Genomic DNA, 19055 nt, shown 5'->3' with positions numbered 1-19055 from the left:
GCTGTGGTCCTGCCCATTATGGTAAGATAAGCCCTAAAGTAACCCACTACTCGAGCCCCAGCATTAGTTCTTTCTGTCTTCCACAGAAACCCCTGGGCGAGCAATTCCGGAAAGAAGTTCACATTAAGAATCTTCCCTCACTTTTCAAAAAACCAAAGCCAATGCCGGAGACAGATGCGCTGGACGAGGAGGGCGGCCTGGCCACCATCTTTGAACCCTAAATCAAGCTGTTGCGCATCCTTCCTCAACCTTTATTGTCATCTCTTCTTCCCCTGTGTAGCTGATCTCTAGGCCCCTCTCCACTGCCACCTCACTTTCCACCGTCGTCAGCCTGGAGAGAGATCCAGGGCTGGAGCTGGAGAGAGCGGGCCCTGTTTAGGGCCGGAAGTCATTGTGCTCAAGTATCAAGAGAGGGAGTCAGGGCTTACACCATTCTGTCTAGATTTCCCAGGTATCTCCCATCCTCTTTGGAGTTTTGCCTTTTCCCAGAAAGAGAAGCTAGAGCAGAGCGGCCCTTCTCCCCACGCCCTCCCGCGCCCAGGCAGCCATACACCTGTGCAGAGTGGTAACTAGGGGCGCTGCACCCAATGCTGCGGCCAGCCAGGCTTGCGGCAAGGGCTCAGCCCCGAACTACTTGTGCCAGAGTTTTTCCTGGGTTGTTGCGAGTTCCACTGAGCCCCCTTGCTGCTGGGCTGACAAGAACCTTCCCCATTCTCCAGGGGCGTATCTGGGTCAGGTGCTGAACTGAATTTGGCCAGTTGCCACTTTGTTTTGAGCAAGAATCTGGTCACCTGAGGGGTTCCGTGGTCTGAGCCACTGCTAAGCTCTGGGTACAGTATCAAACATCCATCCCTTCAGGGGCCAGGGCTGGGCCAGGGTCTGTAGTGCTCTAACATCCCTTAGAGCCCACACGTTTTGTCCCGCCACGAATCCTCAGTGTTGTTTCCCCAGCCCCCAGGGTCCACTCAGACACAAGAGCCACAGTACCCTATCTAGTGTCATGTGATGTCACTGGCATTCAAGGATAAATCCAGACCAACTAGGCTATATCTGTGACAAGCAGCTAGCCACTGGTCTCCTCTCCTAGGACTAGCTGAGTCCAGGTGCCTTCAAAAATCTCATGGTCTTTTTCGGGTCCTGGTCACTTCCCTCATGGGCCATTTCCAGAAGAAAAAAACATGCCTTCCCATCAGAGCCTATATTGTGAGTCTCCAGTCTGTTCTAGACATCACTGGATGGCCCTATAAGCAGAGGGGACAGGGGTGTGGGAATCAAGTTAATCTACACAGTGTTCACGAGCTCCCCACAGGCCTGGCATCAGCCCAATCCACTGACCAGGCTTTTCAGTGAGAGCATGGACTGAAGCTGCAGCTCTTAGCTGATGTGGCCCCAGGTCAGGCGGGGGCAGAAAGAGGTGAAGCTGGAAAAGACTTGGCGTCCACATAGCACCCTCTGTGGCACAGGCTGGGTCCGTCCCCTCTTCCTGGGTGGTGCTTTGGGCTTCCTGTCCACTGTGAAGGCCATCTCCGCATGTTTCCCTCCAGATTTACCAGCTGCCCACTCTTCTCTGTGGTGGGGCTGTGGAGGGTATAGTTGTATTTATTGTGTTGTAATATTTTTAACATCCAGTGACTTCATGCTAGAAGTTTTCTATTGTTTATATAACTTTTTTGTAGAAACATTTAACTGAAGCACATCTGCATGTCAGTAAAAATCTCAGTTTCATACAGAAAGGGCCCCAATCTGCCTTTTTCAAACCAGTGACACACTCCAGGGTCGCTGTTCCTCACGAGCATCTTGCCAAGGGGGTTGGACAGGAGGAACTGACTAGGAGACCTCTCCACCAGGCCCGCCCTCTGAACTAAGAATAGCACGCCAGCCGGAGGATTTCTCTCCATGACATGTAGACCAGGTAGTCCTTGCACCCTCAAGTGTCGCCACTGGTGGCCGCTGGACCTAACCCAGAGGGGCTGTCCAAAGAGGACTGCTCTTCCTGCCTGTGTCTCGATGGCTCTCTGACTTGACTGCCATGGAACAGCCTCTTCTCTCAGGAACGTCCTCACCTCTTCCTATCCAGGAAACAGGTGAGCAGCACGTACTGTTTTTCTGTGGTCTGCTTGTGCCCCCATTTGGCATTCTCCTGGGGCTTCAGAGGTACTTGGCCCTGACCTGCAGTCATGTCTGAGGCCAAAATTCCTAACTGCTAAATAATGCCAAATCTCTTCTGAGGTGGGGCCCCATGTTTCTGGATGGAAACTGAAGAAGCTGTCTCCAAGAAAAGGATTTTTGTCTGGATGTGAATTTATTTACACCAAGGCCTTACAAAGGCATAAAAGTCACATTTTGTGGCACATTTAACAAAATGTATTGACTGAAATAAAGCTGGAATTGTCCCAAGAAAACCCAGGCCCCCTAGTCTCTCTGGGCTCTCAGCAGCAGTCCTGCAGGGGCAGGGCAGAACCTGAAGTGTCCAGCTTGCCTCAGGAATATCCAATCCCGGCCATACCATCCAGCGTGGCCTTAGTCCATCTGAACCGCATCCAGTTCGTCCAGGAACCGCTGACACTTCCCCATCAGCACCTTGATGGCTTCACTCACCAGCACGTCTGGTGGCAACACCCCTGTGGACTCAACAGAAACTGGGGACCAGAGAGAAACACGCCTTACACACACTGCTAGATTCCACATCTGACCTCCAGCAGACTGCAGCACCAAAGAACCACTGCCGCCCCACCCTCAACTTGAAACTCACAGATAAAATGGTCTCGAACACGCGCAAGCCGTACAACCTTCTTTAGCTTCTCATTCCGGAAGACTTCCCTGCTGAACGTATCTAGCCGGGGATTGGCAACTCTGGCCACCTTTTTACCTAATGAAAACAAACCGTATTATAAATACATGAGCCCACAACTTGAATTTCTCTCTGCTACCTTCAAAGGAAATATGCTTTAGGGCCGGGCTCACACAGCATCCCAAATCCCGTACCTTGGATCTCCTGCACCTCAATAACACCAGGTGAGAAGCAGCGGCTCAGCTCTTGCGCCGCCTCCCCTTCCACAGGCTCCAGCAGGGCGATGTCTGGCAGGAGCCTGTAACTGGCTGTTGCCACAGGTGAAAACTTGGCATGATCTTTGCCTGGAGGAAAGAGGGCACTCAGAGCCTGGGAGGAGACCCTTCTTCATATTCCCTAAGCTACTGAGCGAAGGCCCAGCGGCTTTCTGCCTGTTGGGAACACCTCAGCAGAGTTGATCATGGCTCACAGTGTAGTCAAAAGGTCTCACCAATGCCCTTGACACAGTGCATGAGCAGGTCAATCTCCTGGCCAGGCCGCAGCTGTGCAATGAGGATGTCGTCGTGCACCGGGCGGATGGCGCCCTCCGGGAAGAGGTCGGCCTGGTTCCCCAGAGGCACCCACGTCATGTGTCTGGTATACACTGCAGGGAGCACATCACACCCGAGCCCTTGAAACGCGCCCACCAGGGAGCAAGCCCCCCTCCCCCCGCAGCCCCCGGCGCGCACCTCTGTGGTTGACATAGAGCTCATTGGGGTCAGAGGAGTCTTTAGCAGCGTGGGGGTTCCGCGTGCACCTGACCTGCAGCCGGAACTGCAGGGTGTCGATCTCTGTGCCACCTTCGTCTCCTGCACAAAGAGGGAAGGTGGGGGGCTCACAGCGCTGACGGAAACATCAGCACCAGGCACTACGCCGACTGCCTGGCACATTTCTCTCATTCTCTTGGCAAACACAGGAAGGGCAAGGGTAAGTGTTCCCACAGAAGAGCACAGATGCACCCCAAGATTGGTAATGGACCCAGGGTCCCAAGGTAGATAATAGAGGATTCAAACACTGGCAGTCTGATTCCAGAATCTCTTTCAGAGGAGCACAGCCCCCCTTTTCCCCAAATGTCATTTTCTCAAACCCTCACCTTGGTTCCTATATTCAAAAAGACGGGGGTCGGCATGAATGGGGATGAGGCCCAGGCGGTGGGCGAGGATCTCATCCTGGACGATGGACGTGTTGTTGTACACCAGGACCTTCTCCACAGCCATGGTCGGCACCTGCCCAAGGAAAGAAACCCTGCAGTCCCCCCATCAACTCCCCCGTCTCCAGATACAGGGAGACAGAGACCTCATCCTAGGATACTTGATGAAAAGTTTACAAAGAATGAGCAGGAGGAATGCTCAGCAACACTGCAAGAACACCGCTTGAGACAATTCCTCAAGTGAGGCCCCCCGACAACCCCACCTTTGCCACCGTGTCCACCGATACCTCAGCTAACAGAATGCGCCGAAACGCATTGGCGATGGCTGCGTCGATTCCCACCATGTCAAACTCCAATGAGTTTTCATCCATGTGTACCACATCCACACGGAAATTCTAAAGGGATAGGAGAAACACTAAATGAAGCCTGTTTCTGTACACGCAATACCTCCCCCCACCTGACATTCCCCTCAAAAACCTCCCTTTGCCCAGATGTCCCTCATTAGACCTTACTTTCTCCCCCAATCCTTCATTTGATTTTGGAAAAGCCTTCATTTTTATCTTCCGTTCATTTAAAACCCTCCACAGGGACTTCCCTGGTGGTCCAGTTGTTAATGCAAAGGGGACACGGGTTTGATCCCTGGTCCAGGAAGATCCCACGCACCATGGAGCAACTAAGCCCGTGAACCACAACTACGGAGCCAGCACTCTAGAGCCCATGCTCCACAGGAAGAGAGGCCCCTGCAATAAGAAGCCCTCCCACTGCAGCTAGAGAGCTGCCCCCACTCACTGCAACCAGAGAAAGCCCAGGCATATGAATCAAAGACCAAGCACAACCAGAAATAAAACTTTTTTACAAATTCCTTAAAAAAATAAAACCTTCTGCAATATGGCTTCCAGCCACATTCACAGAGGCTATGTTACTAAGAACAGGCTCACACAGTGCCCACCCAGTTGACACTACTCAATTTTTATCTTACTATACACCTCTGCTACACCTGGCATTGTTGAGAGAAGCCTGTTTCCAAACTCAGCTGCCTTGATTTCAGAGCATCAATCTTCTCCATCTCATTGACCAATCCTTCTAAATTCACAGTCTTCTACCTACTATATAAATGTTACTGTTTCCCAAGTTTTTGTCTCTCTCCAGTGTGACCTCATGAGAAGGCAATGGCAAGCCACTCCAGTATTCTTGCCTAGAAAATCCCATGGACAAGGAGGAGCCTGGTAGGCTGCAGTCCATGGGGTCGCTAAGAGTCTGACACGACTGAGCGACTTCACTTTCACTTTTCACTTTCACACACTGGAGAAGGAAATGGCAACCCACTCCAGTGTTCTTGCCTGGAGAATCCCAGGGATGGGGGAGCCTGGTGGGCTGCAGTCTATGGGGTCACACAGACTCGGACATGAGAAGTGACTTAGCAGCAGCAGCAGGGTGACCTCAACCCTGCTCATGGTTTCAGCAATTATCTGTATGAACAACTCTTTATATATATATATATATATATATAATCAGTTTGCTGGACTTCACTCACAGGAAACTGTATGCCTCAACATTCCCCTTCCCTAGACTGATTTCTCATCGCTAAATGACCACCACGCATCAGAGCAGTAATTTTACACTCCCCCACTAACAGCCCATATCCAAGCAATCACCAAATTTACCTTTCATCTCCCCTGTGCTCTATTTCATCATCACAATCTGCATTTCTGCCTTCAGCTTCAACTTCCCTATGCAACTGTCACAAATTGTGCACACCCCACAGGACAAGCCTCAAATCCTCTATCTCTAAACTTGCAGATATGATCCTACTTGCTTAAGAACTCTTCCAGAGCTCCCTATCACCTCTGGTGCCTAAAATACACTTCAATCTTGCCTACCACTGAGCTGCTTGGACACTCCTCAGCCTCTGCTCCTTGTTCAAGGCTGAACTTAGATGTCATCTCCTTCAGGAAATCTTCCATACCTCTGCTCCCCATTCCCATTCTGGATTAAGTGTCTGTGTGGGATACCACCCCCAAAAAAATCTGGACCTCCACCCCACCCCCATCATCCTTTCTTGCTTCCAGCTGCCTTTGCTGCATTACACTGGAGTCATTTGTTTATGTTGGCCTCATCATACACAGACATTGGGCAAAAGGCAAAGCCACCTCTCCTTGTTTTGCACTGAATGAGATGATGAAGCATGGAGGAATGGGATCAGGAATAGGAATTAAGCCTTGATTAAACTTTGTGACACCTGTATAGTAAACCCTGACTAGAAACCCAACAGAGCTTGGCCAAGCATGCGCAATAAAGAGGCACAGGCTTCTGTACAACCTTCCACACCTGGTGCTTCACTCTAAGGGAAAATTAAGGGGGAAAAAGGCTCTTAGTGTGGTGGCTTTAGGAGACAGACGCACAAGAGAAGCTGTTATAAAGTGCAATCAAGAAACCACCCATCCTCCCAATAATAAATAGACTGTCCCTAATCAAAGAAGTCAAGTGGGCCTTAGGAAGCATTACTATGAACAAGGTTAGTGGAGGTGATGGAACTCCAGTTGAACTATTTAAAGTCCTAAAAGATGATGCTGTTAAAGTGCAGCACTCAATATGCCAGCAAATTTGGAAAACTAAGCAGTGACCACAAGACTTGAAAAGGTCAGTTTTCATTCCAATCCCAAAGAAGAGGAATGCCAAAGAATGTCCAAACTACTGCACAACTGAGCTCGTTTCACATGCCAGCAAGACTATGCTCAAAATTCCCCAAGCTAGGCTTCAACAGTAGTGAACCAAGAACTTCCAGATGTTCAAGCTGGATTTAGAAAAGGTAGAGGAACAAGAGATCAAATTGCCAACATCCTCTGGATCATAGAAAAAGCAAGAGAAGTCCAGAAAAACATTTACTTCTGCTTCAATGACTAAAGCCTTTGACTGTGTGGATCACAACTGTGGAAAATTAGAGAAATGAGAACACCAGACAACATTACCTGCCTCCTGAAAAACCTGTATGCAGATCAGGAAGCAACAGTTAGAATTGGAGATGGAACAATGGACTGGTTCAAAATTGGGGAAGGAGTACATCAAGGCTGTGTATTGTCACCCTGCTTATTTAACTTATATAACTTACATGCAGAGTACTGGCTGAAGCACAAGCTGCAGTCAAGATTGCCAGGAGAAATATCAATAACCTCAGATATGTAGGTGACACCATCCTGACGGCAGAAACTGAAGAGGAACTAAAGAGCCTCTTGATGAAGGTGAAAGAAGAGAGTGAAAAAGCGGGCTTAAAACTCAACATTCAAAAAACTAAGATCATGGCATCTGATCCTATCATTTCATAACAAACAAATGGGGAAAAAAATGGAAACAGTGACAGACTTCATTTTCTTGGGCTCCAAAGTCACTGTGGACAGTGACTACAGCCTTGAAAGACACTTGCTCCTTGGAAGAAAAGCTATGACAAAGCTAGACAGCACATTAAAAAGCAGAGACATCACTTTGCTGACAAAGGTCCATATAGTCACAGCTATGGTTTTTCCAGTAGTCATGCATGGATGTGAGAGATGGTTGAGTGCCAAAGAATTGATACCTTCGAATTGTGGTTCTGGAGAAGACTCTTGAGAGTCCCTTAGACAACAAGGAGATCAAACTATCAAACCAGTCAATCCTAAAAGAAATCAACCCTGAATATTCACTGAAGGACTGAGGCTGAAGCTGAAGCTCCAATACTTTGGCCACGTAATGCCGAGAGCTGACTCATTGCAAACGAGTGATGCTGGGAAAGACTGAGGGCAAGAGGAGAAGGGGGCGACAGAGGATAGGATGGTTGGATGGTATCACTGACTCAATGGACATGAGTTTGAGCAAACTCCAGGAGATACAGAACGACAGGGAAGCTTGGCGTGCTACAGTCCCTGGGGTCACAAAGAGTCAGACACAACTGAACAACAACAAAGAAACCTGCACCCATTCAAGGAATTAAAGGAAGGGGGCTAGAAAGACCCTCGGGTGGGCTCCTCACTCGTGTGGACACCCGTATTCTTCTGTGAGTGCCTACTTTCCCTTCTCCTTATAAATTGCTTCTTTGTTCTCTCTACACCTCAGTTTCTCTGTGTGACTTTTTTTTTGTACTCCCTGTCCAAACTCCTTTGGACAAGTAGAATAAGAACCTGGACCTTTAATTTAGCCTGTCCCACATCACAAGTATGGTAGGAGACAGACGGACTCCCATTGAGGTATTTACTCTCAGCCTCCTGTTTGCCCTCCAGAAACAGAAGAAACAACAGAAACAGAATAAACAGTCTTTGTCTCTTGTAAACATCTTGAAGAAATAATCATAGCAAGAACAAAGCAATGCAAAATCCCTCCTCTGAGTAAGGATTAAGGGATCTCCGCTTCCCTCTTTTTAGGATAAGGAAGATACATCACAAGTGCAGAAAAGCTACTTGAGGTCAAAAGTCAGAGGATAATTCAGGCCATAATGAGTCTTGCTCTTTCCAGAAGCCTTCACTTCCAGATTCATCTTGGCTGAGAGATGAGTGTGTACCCCATGGGAGGATCCTGCCCGTGTGCCTTTCTACATGTACTTTTCTTTTCAATAAACTTCGTACTTTACTCTGTACCTTCTACCTTCTCGCCTGAATTCGTTCTTGACTAGGCAGACAAGGTACTAGAGACTCTAGCCCTAACTGCTGGCTCCTGTGGTCGTGGTTAGGACTACCGGTGGGGAAAACTAAGACCCTGCTTCCAGCTACCGCTCTCTGCAGCTTGCTGCAAGCTGCCCTTTGCTGCTGCGCCTTGGAAATTACAAGAACAGCTTCTAAGGTACAGGTTGCTCATATCACAAAGTCCGATCCCACAGTTCCAGCTCCACCTACCTTCTCAAAGCGGTCCTGGTCCCAGGCATCATCGTAGCCTGAATAGTTACCGGGAAAGTCAGTGGTATGAACCTAGAGCAAAGAGAGACGAGAATGTCCGCGAAGGGGCAGCGAGGCCAAGCCCGTCCCCACCCTGACCCCAACTCATCCCTGATTCACTCTGCTCCCGAGCTGAAGGCCACAAGACTTACATTGCGAACCCCGAACTCCCCTAGAACCACGCGGGTCCTCATTTCCTCCACAGCCTGGGCCGCCGCCATCTTCAACTCCTCCACGCGACCAGAGTACCTAACTGATGCGTGCGCACTAGTCGTCCGCCTCTGTTTCTGTAGCAACGCACCACCTCCTAGAATCTTAAATATCGCGAGACTGTGCCTTGCCTCCGTCCACGTCCCCAGCTACCGGAAGTCAGTTTGAGCCAAACATCCGGGTTTCTCTTTTTTTGCGTTCCGACCCATCGTACCTTTCTTTCTTGTCCCTAGACCTGTCCCTTTCTCAGGCCCACGTCTCTCCCACTCCTCCTCCGCGCGCGGGACAAGCGCGGGCTTCAGCGACGGGAGCCCTCGAGGGACATGGCAACTCCAGCCGCGCCGACTGGCGGCGCCCGAAACGGGGCCGGCCCGGAATGGGGAGGGTTCGAAGAAAACATCCAGGTAATGGCCCCACGGCTCCGGCTGCCCGCAGCCCCAGGGCCGGCAGCCGTCCTGAAGTCATGTGGGGACTCTCCCTCAGAGCCTGGAAGTCTGGTCCATTTGCAACACTTTTTCTCTTTTTTGAGTCTTCGTGCACAAGAAAGGCAGTGGGACTAGTGCTGGCTGATCTTAAAGGTCCAGACTGGTACTCCAGCCAGGGGCCTTAGGTATCTGGGCCCAATTGCTCTTGCTTTCTACAAGTTAAAGAAACTCAGTCGGAGTCAGGCATGGCGGGAGGCGGGAGTGGACTTGGGGGTGGATGGGATTCACTAGCCAAAACCACACTTGGTGCGCATAGCCTTGATTTGGGGTTGGGAGAGGTGAAGGAAATGGGCACTTTGCAGCCTTTTGGAGCCTTGGTAGGGAAGGTAGGAAAAAGCCGTGTATAAAAGACAGGGACTAGGTTCACCAGACTAGAACAGAGAACCAAACAAGCAGGGGTTCTGAGACCAAATGAGGGGAGGAGAGTGGCATCATCTGTGGTGATTTCAAGTCCTGTCCCCTAGCCCCAAACCTTGTGGTGAACAAAGAAGGACTTAACTGGATGAAGCAGAAAGGTCCTGCACTCTAGGATCTGTTGTCTTCACAGGGTGGGGGCTCAGCAGTGATTGACATGGAGAATATGGATGATACCTCGGGCTCCAGCTTCGAGGATATGGGTGAGCTGCATCAGCGCCTGCGTGAGGAAGAAGTGGATGCTGATGCAGCTGCCGCTGAAGAAGAGGATGGGGAGTTCCTGGGGATGAAGGGCTTTAAGGGACAGCTGAGCCGGCAGGTGGCTGATCAGGTAAGCACAGTTGGCTCCCTGACAGGTGGAAAAGTATACCCAGGAGACCTCTGGTTCTAAAGTTGGCAAAGTTCACCCCAGGTTGTCCAGTTCAAACCATGTTGAAATCAGATAAAAAATAAGTAACAGAGCATAGAGCCAAGAGTTTGACAGAACCCTTCCACTCCACCCATCTTCCTTGCTATAGATGTGGCAGGCAGGGAAGAGACAAGCTTCCAGAGCCTTCAGCTTGTATGCCAACATCGACATCCTGAGACCCTACTTTGATGTGGAGCCGGCCCAGGTGCGAAGCAGGTGAGGCTCCTCCTCCTGACAGAAACTGCCCTCCTAACATCCAAACTACAACCGGACATCAAACCCTTAGACTCCCCTCGTCATGACCCAGCCACACCATACCTCTTGTCATAGAACAGGGCGTGGTGACAACACACTGCCTTCCTCCTCTTCTCCATTTAATAAACTATTCCTCTTCCCTCAAAGCTTGGCTCAAATGTCACTTCCTTTGCTCCCCATTCCCAGTGTGTCCTGTCCTGGTGCTCCAGTAGGGCTCTGCACTGCCAACAGGTAACATTTCAGCAGTGCTATACTTCCCTATTCCTGGCTCTTTCCAAAGACTTCCTCAGAAGCAGGCTCTGTTTTGTTTACTTTTTAATTCTCAGGACCAGAACAGCCTCTGAATCTGAATATCAGTACATAGTTGTTGAATGACTTCAAGAACTGGATTTAATCTTGGCTTGGTTCTTTGTTCATCCTTTAATTCAACTAGTGCTTATCAAATACCCACTACCACTTAGCAAGTATTTACTAAGCTTTGGCTGTGCATCAGGCGCTGTAGTAGTTGTGTCTGGGAGCCTTAGACACAAGATGGGATGCGTAACTCAAGGGCAGCCCTCAAGCACTCATTTGCCATGAAGGGACACACCCAGGAGGGACCCCTGACCCAGGGTTGGCTGGAGGGTTGGACAGGGCAGCTTCCTCACAAGTAAAATCCAGTCAAGATCTAAGGTACTACTAGTGAGTCACTTAAGAAGTCGGGAAGGTTTTGGTACTTCTGTTTGTCTTGCCTGGAATTTTAATACCACTTCAAATATATTTCTCAAGAAAATGCTCAGTGGTATCTGGAGGGATGATAAGTAGGAAGAGGCAGGGGGCACCCTGGTTCTCACAAGTGACAACTTTCCTTCTAAACATTTCCCAGGGGTTTATCTTTACATCTCTGCTGAGGTTTGCATGTCTTTTAAAGGGGAACAGGTCACATAGGTAAATGGTCAAGCCCTCCCAAAGGCCCAGGGGGCCCTAAGGATTCTCCATGTTGCTGCTGCATCAGTCGGCACAGTGTCAGGGCTGTTCTTCCTGGAAGCATTTTCAGGGCAGGGTAGTGATTTCCTCGTTCATCTGTCTTTACTACCCTCTTCTTCCTTACCATCCAGCGTGTTCTCTTCAGGTAGCGAGATGAGTAAGAATCAGGCTTTCCAGAACCTCATGGCCTAGTGCTGCCTCTGCTCTCATCTGCTCTCCTCTTTCCTCTCCCCTCCCAGGCTCCTGGAATCCATGATCCCTATCAAGATGGTCAGCTTCCCCCAGGTGAGTAGGGGGGTGTAGCATGTCTGAAAGAGCCGGGGGAGGAACTGGGGCAGAGGGTGGGGCCACCAGGCAAAGCCCGGGAAGACATCAACAGAAGAGCCATTGTACCCCCCAGCCTGAATGAGTTGGTATATTGACAGAAAATCGCAGGTGAGCTCTACGGACCTCTCATGCTTGTCTTCACGCTGGTGGCCATCCTCCTCCACGGGATGAAGACATCTGACACCATTATCGTAAGCAGGACAGAGGACTTTGTGGGGGTGACTGAAATGAGTTGAAAGCTGCCCACAGAGACACGGTGGATAGAAGCAGGCCCTGAGGGAGGAGGCCCTGGGCGAGACTGAGACCAGAGGCCTCACAGAACTAATTAGAGCCTTCACCCCACAGCGGGAGGGCACCCTGATGGGCACAGCCATTGGCACCTGCTTCGGCTACTGGCTAGGCGTCTCGTCCTTCATTTACTTCCTCGCCTACCTGTGCAATGCGCAGATCACCATGCTCCAGATGCTGGCACTGCTGGTAAGGAGTCTAGCACAGTGGTGGGCAAGTGTGATCTAAAAGAGTAACCAGGCTCTGGTCTGCAGCTGTCCTAGGGCCCCAGGGTCTGGAATGGGGTGAGTTGGCCAGTGGACCATTTATTTTTCAAGGTCCCCACGAGGCCAGCTCAGTCTGAGCGACTTTCCTCTCCACCATCCTCCTTCCTAGGGCTACGGCCTCTTCGGACACTGCATTGTCCTGTTCATCACCTATAACATCCACCTCCATGCCCTCTTCTACCTCTTCTGGCTGCTGGTGGGTGGGTTGTCCACCCTGCGCATGGTAAGCTGGGCAGGAGGTTTCTAGGGGTGGGCTGCCCTACCAGGGAGTTGGGAAAACAGCTCAAAGCTCAAGTCCAATCCCACAAAGTTTCTGCTCTGGGTAAGAGTGGCTTCCTCACATCACTTGCTTGGAGCAGGCCTCTGAGCTCTATTCCTGTTGCCCAAGGTGGCAGTGTTGGTGTCACGGACTGTGGGCCCCACACAACGGCTGCTCCTCTGTGGCACCCTGGCTACCCTGCACATGCTCTTCCTACTCTATCTGCATTTTGCCTACCACAAGGTGGTAGAGGGTGAGTGACAGGAGGGCCTGGCTGCAGGGAGGGGAAGGATAGCTGCCTAGGGCAGGACCCTGCCAACCCTCACTCACTTTGCATCCTCCTCCTTTCAGGGATCCTGGACACGCTGGAGGGCCCCAACATCCCGCCCATACAGAGGGTCCCCAGAGACATCCCTGCCGCACTCCCTGCTGCCAGGCTTCCCACCACCGTGCTCAACGCCACAGCCAGGGCTGTCGCCGTGACCCTGCAGTCACACTGACCCCACCTGAAATCCCCGGCCGGCCCCTTTCCCCCAGCGGTGAAGCGGAGGAAGATTAAAGGACAGTACTGATGACGTGTGTCTCTTTGATGGGGTCTGCAGCTGCCACAGAGCTGTAGCCACTTAAGTATCTCCTCGATGCCTGTCGGGCTTCTGGGGGCACAAGGCCAGGAACTCCTGGCCAGGACTGCAGGGCTCTGCAGCCAGTGCAGAAAGTGGGTCAGCTCCTCAGAGGCCCTCTCACCACCTACCCCTTCCTTCCTCTTTCTCTCTCCCAAGTTGTCTTGCTAAATATAGACTTGGTAATTAAAATATTGATTGAAGTCTGGGCCTGCAGCTACCCCTTCCAGTGGTCCTCCCTGCCACCCTCCTTCCTGTGTACTTCCCTGTTCTGTCAGTGGTGGTCATGTCACATGTTCCTCCCTTAAGTATAGCCTCTGCAGCAGAATGAAAGTCAGACAGCCCAGGGACTTCCCCTGGCAGACCAGTGGTTAAGACTCTGCACTTCCACTGCAGGGGGCATGGGTTCAGTCCCTGGTCAGGGAACTAAGATCCCACAGGCCACATGGCGTAGCCAAAAATATTAATCAAGTGGGACAGTCCAGACTGCATCGACTACATTGAAGACTGCCTGTCCCTGAGGCAGAGGGAATGAGAATCCATGCAGCATCACGGAGGCCTTAGCTCAAGAACCATGAATCTGATGGAACAGTGCACCCAACTTGACTCTGGGCTCTGTGTTACTCTTGGGATGCTTATGGAGCAGTGACAATTGGACACAAATTTCCAGATGCATCCCCATGTCATGACAAGGTCCTTTGGCACCTGGGTCATTGTGTAAGGATAATCTTCCTGTGGGAGCTCACATCTGAAGTCAGAGTTGGCTTTGCCCTGGTTATATGGGGCCAGAGCAATAAAGCTTTCTTCAGTTCTCGTAGTCTTTCCTCTTAAAAGCAACAACCACCCCAAACACAGCACATCCACCCCCACTAGCTGTTTCATCTGTTCCACCTCAGGAGTTACTTAGGGTGGTTAATGGAAGGAACAGGATCATTGGCCTCCCTTCACTACTTTGTATGATTCTTTTTTTTTTTTTTTTTTGCTGATTTTTTTTTTTAACTTTACATAATTGTATTAGTTTTGCCAAATATCAAAATGAATCTGCTACAGGTATACATGTGTTCCCCATCCTGAACCCTCCTCCCTCCCCATACCATCCCTCTGGGTCATCCCAGTGCCCTAGCCCCAAGCATTCAGTATCGTGCATCGTGTATGATTCATTTTTTAAAAATTCATTACCCTAGTAAATCTGGGTCAGCATTTCTCCTTTCTAATAAGGGAACTAAGAAACATGCCTAGGGTTTGCCCTATGTGACCATACGGGATACACTGTTACCAGTGGACCAAGTTGTAAGTGCACTGCCTGTGTTAAGCAGTGTGCCCTTACTGAAAGCTCCAGCCACCCTCCACGGCCACAAAGCCATTCCAGGCGGCCATCCTGGCACCCCTTTCATTTTGGCCACTCCAGTCTCCAAGGGTACTGAGAATGTCAGCACCAGCAGCGCCCTGATCACCTGGGAAAGAAGCCGCACCAGCACCTTGCATCTACCTGCGGCTCACCTGCTCCAAGGACCTTTTGAGGGTTCCACTGGGCCTGTCAACTCAGGCCGTCTCAGCCAGGACGGGACCCCGGGGGCCGCAGCTGCGCCGCAGCCATCATGGCAAGGGGCACGCGGCTGGAATCCCCACGCACGCGGCGCCTCTCGTCGCGCGGGCGGGGCGAGGCGCAGATTAAAGGGCCCTAGGGACCTCGAAACTGGATGGCGGAGCCGGTAGGCGGCGGGGAGAGAGGCGTGCCTTGGATCCCGGCGAAGGCACGACAGAAAAATGAGCAAAAGGACCCAGTACACTAATAGTCCAAACGCCATCTCCACGTGACGTGCCTCTATTCTCCTCTCCCCATCCCCTGCCCGACCCAGGCTTCCACCCAGCTACCTACTCTCCACCTGTCGTCTGGCCCCACACCCAGGGGACGGGCGTCCCCACCTGAACGCCGGGTGTGCGCAAACCTCGCGGGCCCGCGTGGCCTAGGCCGGGCAGGGGGCGGGGCGAGCGGTGGTGACGCGGCCGTTGCCATGGGAACCCGCCGCCCGCTCCGGCTCAGCAGCTTCAGCCGAAGCTGCAGCCCGCCGCCCGCTGCCAGCCTGCCGGCCCGCCGGCCTGCCCGCCTCGGGCTCTCCCTACGAGGCGGTAGGGGGAGCGGGGCTGGAGGAAGGGAGAGAGCAGATGCGGCCTCCGAGCGGAGACTGGTCCCGCGCGTCCTAAGCTGAGGTCCCTGAGCCGCCGCCACAACCGCGAGGGACGAGGACCAGCGCGGAGCAGCGCCCGCCCGACCCCGGAACGCGCCCCCCGGCCCGTCGCCCAGACACGGACCACAAGATCCGTCCCAGCTCCAGCGCCGCGCGGTCTCAGCCCGGCCGGCGACCTCGGCGGCTTCGCAATCCCGGCCGGCCCCGGCCCCGGCGCTCCTCTCCGCCGCCGCCGCCGCCGCCGCCCCCGCCACCCCCACCGCCGCCGCCGCCTCCTGCGCCTCTGCCGCCCCCGCTACCCCCTCTGCGTCCGCGACCCCAGCCCGGGCCCCGACCCCAGCCCCGACCCCTCCCGCGGCCCCGCCAACCTCGGCCGCGGCCCGGGCCCCGGCCCCGGCCGCCCAGCCGTGGGTACGATGCTGCCCAGCTCCATCCAGATTTCGGGGGAGCCTCTGTCAGGCGCCGAGGTGCGGGACATCTGCCGCGGCCTGCGCGACAACGCCGTGCGCCTGCTCTCACTGCGCGGCTGCCGTCTCTGCGACCGCGACTTCGGCCGAATCTGCCGGGCCCTGGCCGGGGCCACGTCCCTGGCGCAGCTCAACCTTAACCTGGGCGTCGTGTCCAGCCCCAGCCGCATCAAGCAGCTGGCGGAGGCGCTGCGGACCAACCGCTCCATCCAGTCCCTCTTGTGAGTGTGCTCTCTCGAAAGGGGGTCCTGGGCACCACACCCCTTCCTCGCACTCCTCTTGCCACCTCCTGTTCCTTCCTTCCCACACCTTGTACCTGTCTTTGCACTTGACCTACCTTCTCACCCCTTATTCAGGCACCTCTTCTCTCTGACCATACCGCTACCACACCCTCCAAGCTCCTGCTTCATCTCCAGACTGACACGAGCCCCACCCCAAGTGAGACAGGATACCCACCCTCTTCCTGGCAGGGTCCATGTACCTCCCAACCGGATCACCCCAGTGGCTTCTCCAGGGCAGCTGCTCTGTCCCCAGAGAAGAAATCCTCCCCTGAGGACTAGATCCCTGCCCATACATTCTGTCCAAAATACCATCCCCACATGCCCCTTCTCTGTGTTCTGATCTGGAGCCTAGTCCCTGCCCACAAAAAGAAGCCACATTCCTCTTCTAACTGCATTCTTTCAGAATCTAGAACTTTCTTCCTTCCCAGGGCCTCTCCCATGTGCTGTGACCGAATGTCCTTCTCACCTCTAGGGCTCACCATCAGGGAGGGTGCCCCTTCCCCCTTACAGACAGGGCTGACGTTGGCAGTAACCTTTGCTCTCTGCTCTTACCCTCCAAGCCTGCATGGGAGCCCTCTGACAGACGCAGGTCTGGCCTTGTTGAATCCAGCCCTGGCCCTCCACCCTGCCCTCGTGGCACTGGACCTGGGGGACTGCATGCTGGGTGATGAAGCCATCAACCTCATCTGTGGCCTCCTCCCGCCTGACGGGGCCAAGTCTGGTGAGCAGGGGCCCTGCTGAGGGCAAGGGCTGATGTGGCCTTGATGAAAAGCGAAAAAACTAAGTGCAGAGGGGAAGGGGCCTGGCCCGGAGAAGAGGGCTCTAACTGTGTGGGTGAGAATGTTTTTCAGATCCTCTCAAGGAGGGAGGGTTGGAGCTGAGCAGGAATGGAGACCCAGGAATCCAGGCTACAGCAGGCAGGAAGGGCATGGGGCTCTAATGTCCCTGAAGCTCTGTGGAGGGGGTGGCGTGGCTCTCAGTCACTAGGGACACCCCAAAGATCCCCAGGTGGGGGAGGGGTTGGGGAAGGGCCTGACCTTCCCCATCCTGGCTTCTCACTGTGACTGCCCAGGCCTGAAGGAGCTGACACTGAGCGCTAACCCCGGCATCACCCCTAAGGGCTGGAGCCGCCTCGCCATTGCCGTGGCCCACAGCTCCCAGGTCCGCGTCCTCAATCTGGACTACAACCCCCTGGGTGAGGCTCACAAAAGTCCCTTTTGATTCTCAGCACGCCCCTCACCCCACCTCCAAGAACCTGGGATCATCAGTTGCCATGGTAACCACTACACTGGAGAAGCAAAGGAAAAAGGGGGTTGTGGGTGGAAGTACAGGAGCCACCGGTGTGCAGGACCAGCTGACCAACAGTTAGATCAGAGCATCCATCACCACCCCCGGGGCCTGGCTGGCTTCATCCATTTACTAGCCAGTCACAATGCTCCCCTCCTGGCCATCTACCAATTGCCAGCCTTTCCTGGCTTGGGGTGGGATCTCAGGTGTTTAGGGTGATGGGGAGGCTGTGGCAAAGAGTTAGCAGGCCCACAAATGACTGCAGGTGAGTGTGTGTGTGTGCTGTCTCCCCAGGTGACCACGTGGCAGGGATGCTGGCTGTAGCTGTGGCCTCCAGCCGCACCTTAGAGGTCCTAGACTTGGAGGGCACAGGGCTCACCAACCAGTCAGCTCAGGTGAGAAGTCTTCATGTTGGGGGATGGACCAGAGGTTGAGGTTAGCCTCAACATACATCCTGTGGACATACCAAAGGGGTGGCAGCTTGGAGCCTGAGGAGCCACGTTAACTGCATTCATCCTTTTCCATATTCTTCCCCACCACAGACCCTGCTGGACATGGTAGAAAATTACCCTACAGCTCTGCGGAGTCTGGTGTTGGCCGAGAACAGCATTAGCCCAGAGCTGCAGCAGCAGATCTGTGACCTCCTCTCTGAGGGGGAGGAGGAGGAGGAGGTGGCAGGAGGGCCTGGTGACACCCAGGAACGAGAGCGAGCCCGGGAGCCTGCTGCCCACCAGAGGAGCAGCAGCTCCTGGACGGGCCCCAGTGGTAAGATCCCCCAGGGCTTGATCGGAGGCTTGAGACCAGGGAGACGGGGTGGGGAACTTAGGCCACTTGTTTGTGGTCCCCAGAGGAGGGATGCACGGCGGTCTGAACACCCCTCCGCTTTCCACAGATCCCAGCTCTCAGATGGTGCTAATGACATCAGGACTAGGGGACAGTCTGTTGGCTGAGACTGAGATGTGACTCTCTGTTTCTGCGCATCATTACATCTGTGTCTCCAGCACTTTGCCCCAGATGTCAGGGTCAGACCCTGGGGCTTGGGGATGGGGGGTGGTGCCTGGGGCTCTGGCAGCTCCTGGCGGTGTGGTGGGAGGCTCTGGAGGCTGTGACTCAACAAAATCCTCGGGGGCACTGGAACCCAAGGCAATGCTTCTGGACTTGTTGGCAGCTCTGGCTGCAGCCCGCTGGCTCGGAAGAGATTTTATGAACTCTATAACCTGGTGTGTGGCTCTGGTCACTGGGGGATGGCAGTAGGGCAGGAATTGCAAATACCTCTAGACATCACTAGGTGGCAGTGCTACCCCATGGCCCAAGTTCTAGGCAGTATCCACTGGCCCCAAATGTCTCACTGGCTCAGGTCTCTGACTTCTAGGACTTGGGTTTTTGGGGTGACACCTTACACAGGCCCTGTAAGGACCATACGTGAAGTAAAGTGCCCCCAAAACTTGGCTGAA

General features: G+C 53.3%; 4 protein-coding genes across 7 annotated transcripts in view; 3 read left to right on the top strand and 1 right to left on the bottom strand.

The window, feature by feature from the left end:
- Positions 1 to 2402, top strand: part of XPO5 (exportin 5) — a 45034-nt gene extending 42632 nt beyond the window's left edge. Inside the window, exon 32 of the mRNA XM_027525324.1 lies at positions 87 to 2402. Within this exon, the coding sequence (XP_027381125.1) occupies positions 87 to 221 (135 nt within the window). The 3' untranslated portion in view covers positions 222 to 2402. The remainder of the gene's footprint in view (positions 1 to 86) is intronic.
- On the bottom strand, positions 2284 to 9254 carry POLR1C (RNA polymerase I and III subunit C). The gene is made up of 9 exons (XM_027525333.1): positions 9031 to 9254; positions 8840 to 8911; positions 4268 to 4375; positions 3924 to 4056; positions 3520 to 3639; positions 3282 to 3434; positions 2986 to 3135; positions 2753 to 2869; positions 2284 to 2639 (listed from the first exon to the last, which is right to left on the bottom strand). The coding sequence occupies exons 1-9, from the start codon at positions 9097 to 9099 to the stop codon at positions 2521 to 2523; spliced, it is 1041 nt and encodes a 346-aa protein (XP_027381134.1). The 5' UTR covers positions 9100 to 9254; the 3' UTR covers positions 2284 to 2520.
- On the top strand, positions 9211 to 13585 carry YIPF3 (Yip1 domain family member 3). Of its 3 annotated transcripts, none has more exons than XM_027525330.1 (9): positions 9211 to 9492; positions 10121 to 10318; positions 10506 to 10612; positions 11857 to 11902; positions 12043 to 12135; positions 12290 to 12421; positions 12608 to 12721; positions 12887 to 13010; positions 13109 to 13585. In XM_027525330.1, the coding sequence occupies exons 1-9, from the start codon at positions 9412 to 9414 to the stop codon at positions 13255 to 13257; spliced, it is 1044 nt and encodes a 347-aa protein (XP_027381131.1). In that variant the 5' UTR covers positions 9211 to 9411; the 3' UTR covers positions 13258 to 13585. The 3 variants fall into 3 exon arrangements, with proteins under 3 accessions (XP_027381131.1, XP_027381132.1, XP_027381133.1); XM_027525331.1 differs by having other exon boundaries at positions 9248 to 9492; positions 12858 to 13010; positions 13109 to 13580; XM_027525332.1 differs by lacking the exon at positions 12887 to 13010 and having other exon boundaries at positions 9248 to 9492; positions 13109 to 13580.
- Positions 13586 to 15898: 2313 nt separating this feature from the next.
- Positions 15899 to 18817, top strand: LRRC73 (leucine rich repeat containing 73). Of its 2 annotated transcripts, XM_027524233.1 has the most exons (7): positions 15899 to 16254; positions 16875 to 17035; positions 17166 to 17231; positions 17387 to 17509; positions 17896 to 17996; positions 18144 to 18366; positions 18494 to 18817. In XM_027524233.1, exons 1-7 carry the CDS (start codon positions 15983 to 15985, stop codon positions 18562 to 18564), a joined length of 1017 nt encoding a protein of 338 aa, XP_027380034.1. In that variant the 5' UTR covers positions 15899 to 15982; the 3' UTR covers positions 18565 to 18817. The 2 variants fall into 2 exon arrangements, with proteins under 2 accessions (XP_027380034.1, XP_027380035.1); XM_027524234.1 differs by lacking the exon at positions 17166 to 17231 and having other exon boundaries at positions 15901 to 16254.
- The last annotated feature ends 238 nt before the right edge of the window (positions 18818 to 19055 follow it).

Source organism: Bos indicus x Bos taurus, chromosome 23, assembly GCF_003369695.1.
Source record: "Bos indicus x Bos taurus breed Angus x Brahman F1 hybrid chromosome 23, Bos_hybrid_MaternalHap_v2.0, whole genome shotgun sequence".
Lineage (NCBI taxonomy): Eukaryota > Metazoa > Chordata > Mammalia > Artiodactyla > Bovidae > Bos > Bos indicus x Bos taurus.
The sequence above is the reverse complement of the archived record's forward strand: the minus strand, read 5'-3'. Positions and strand labels throughout refer to the sequence as shown.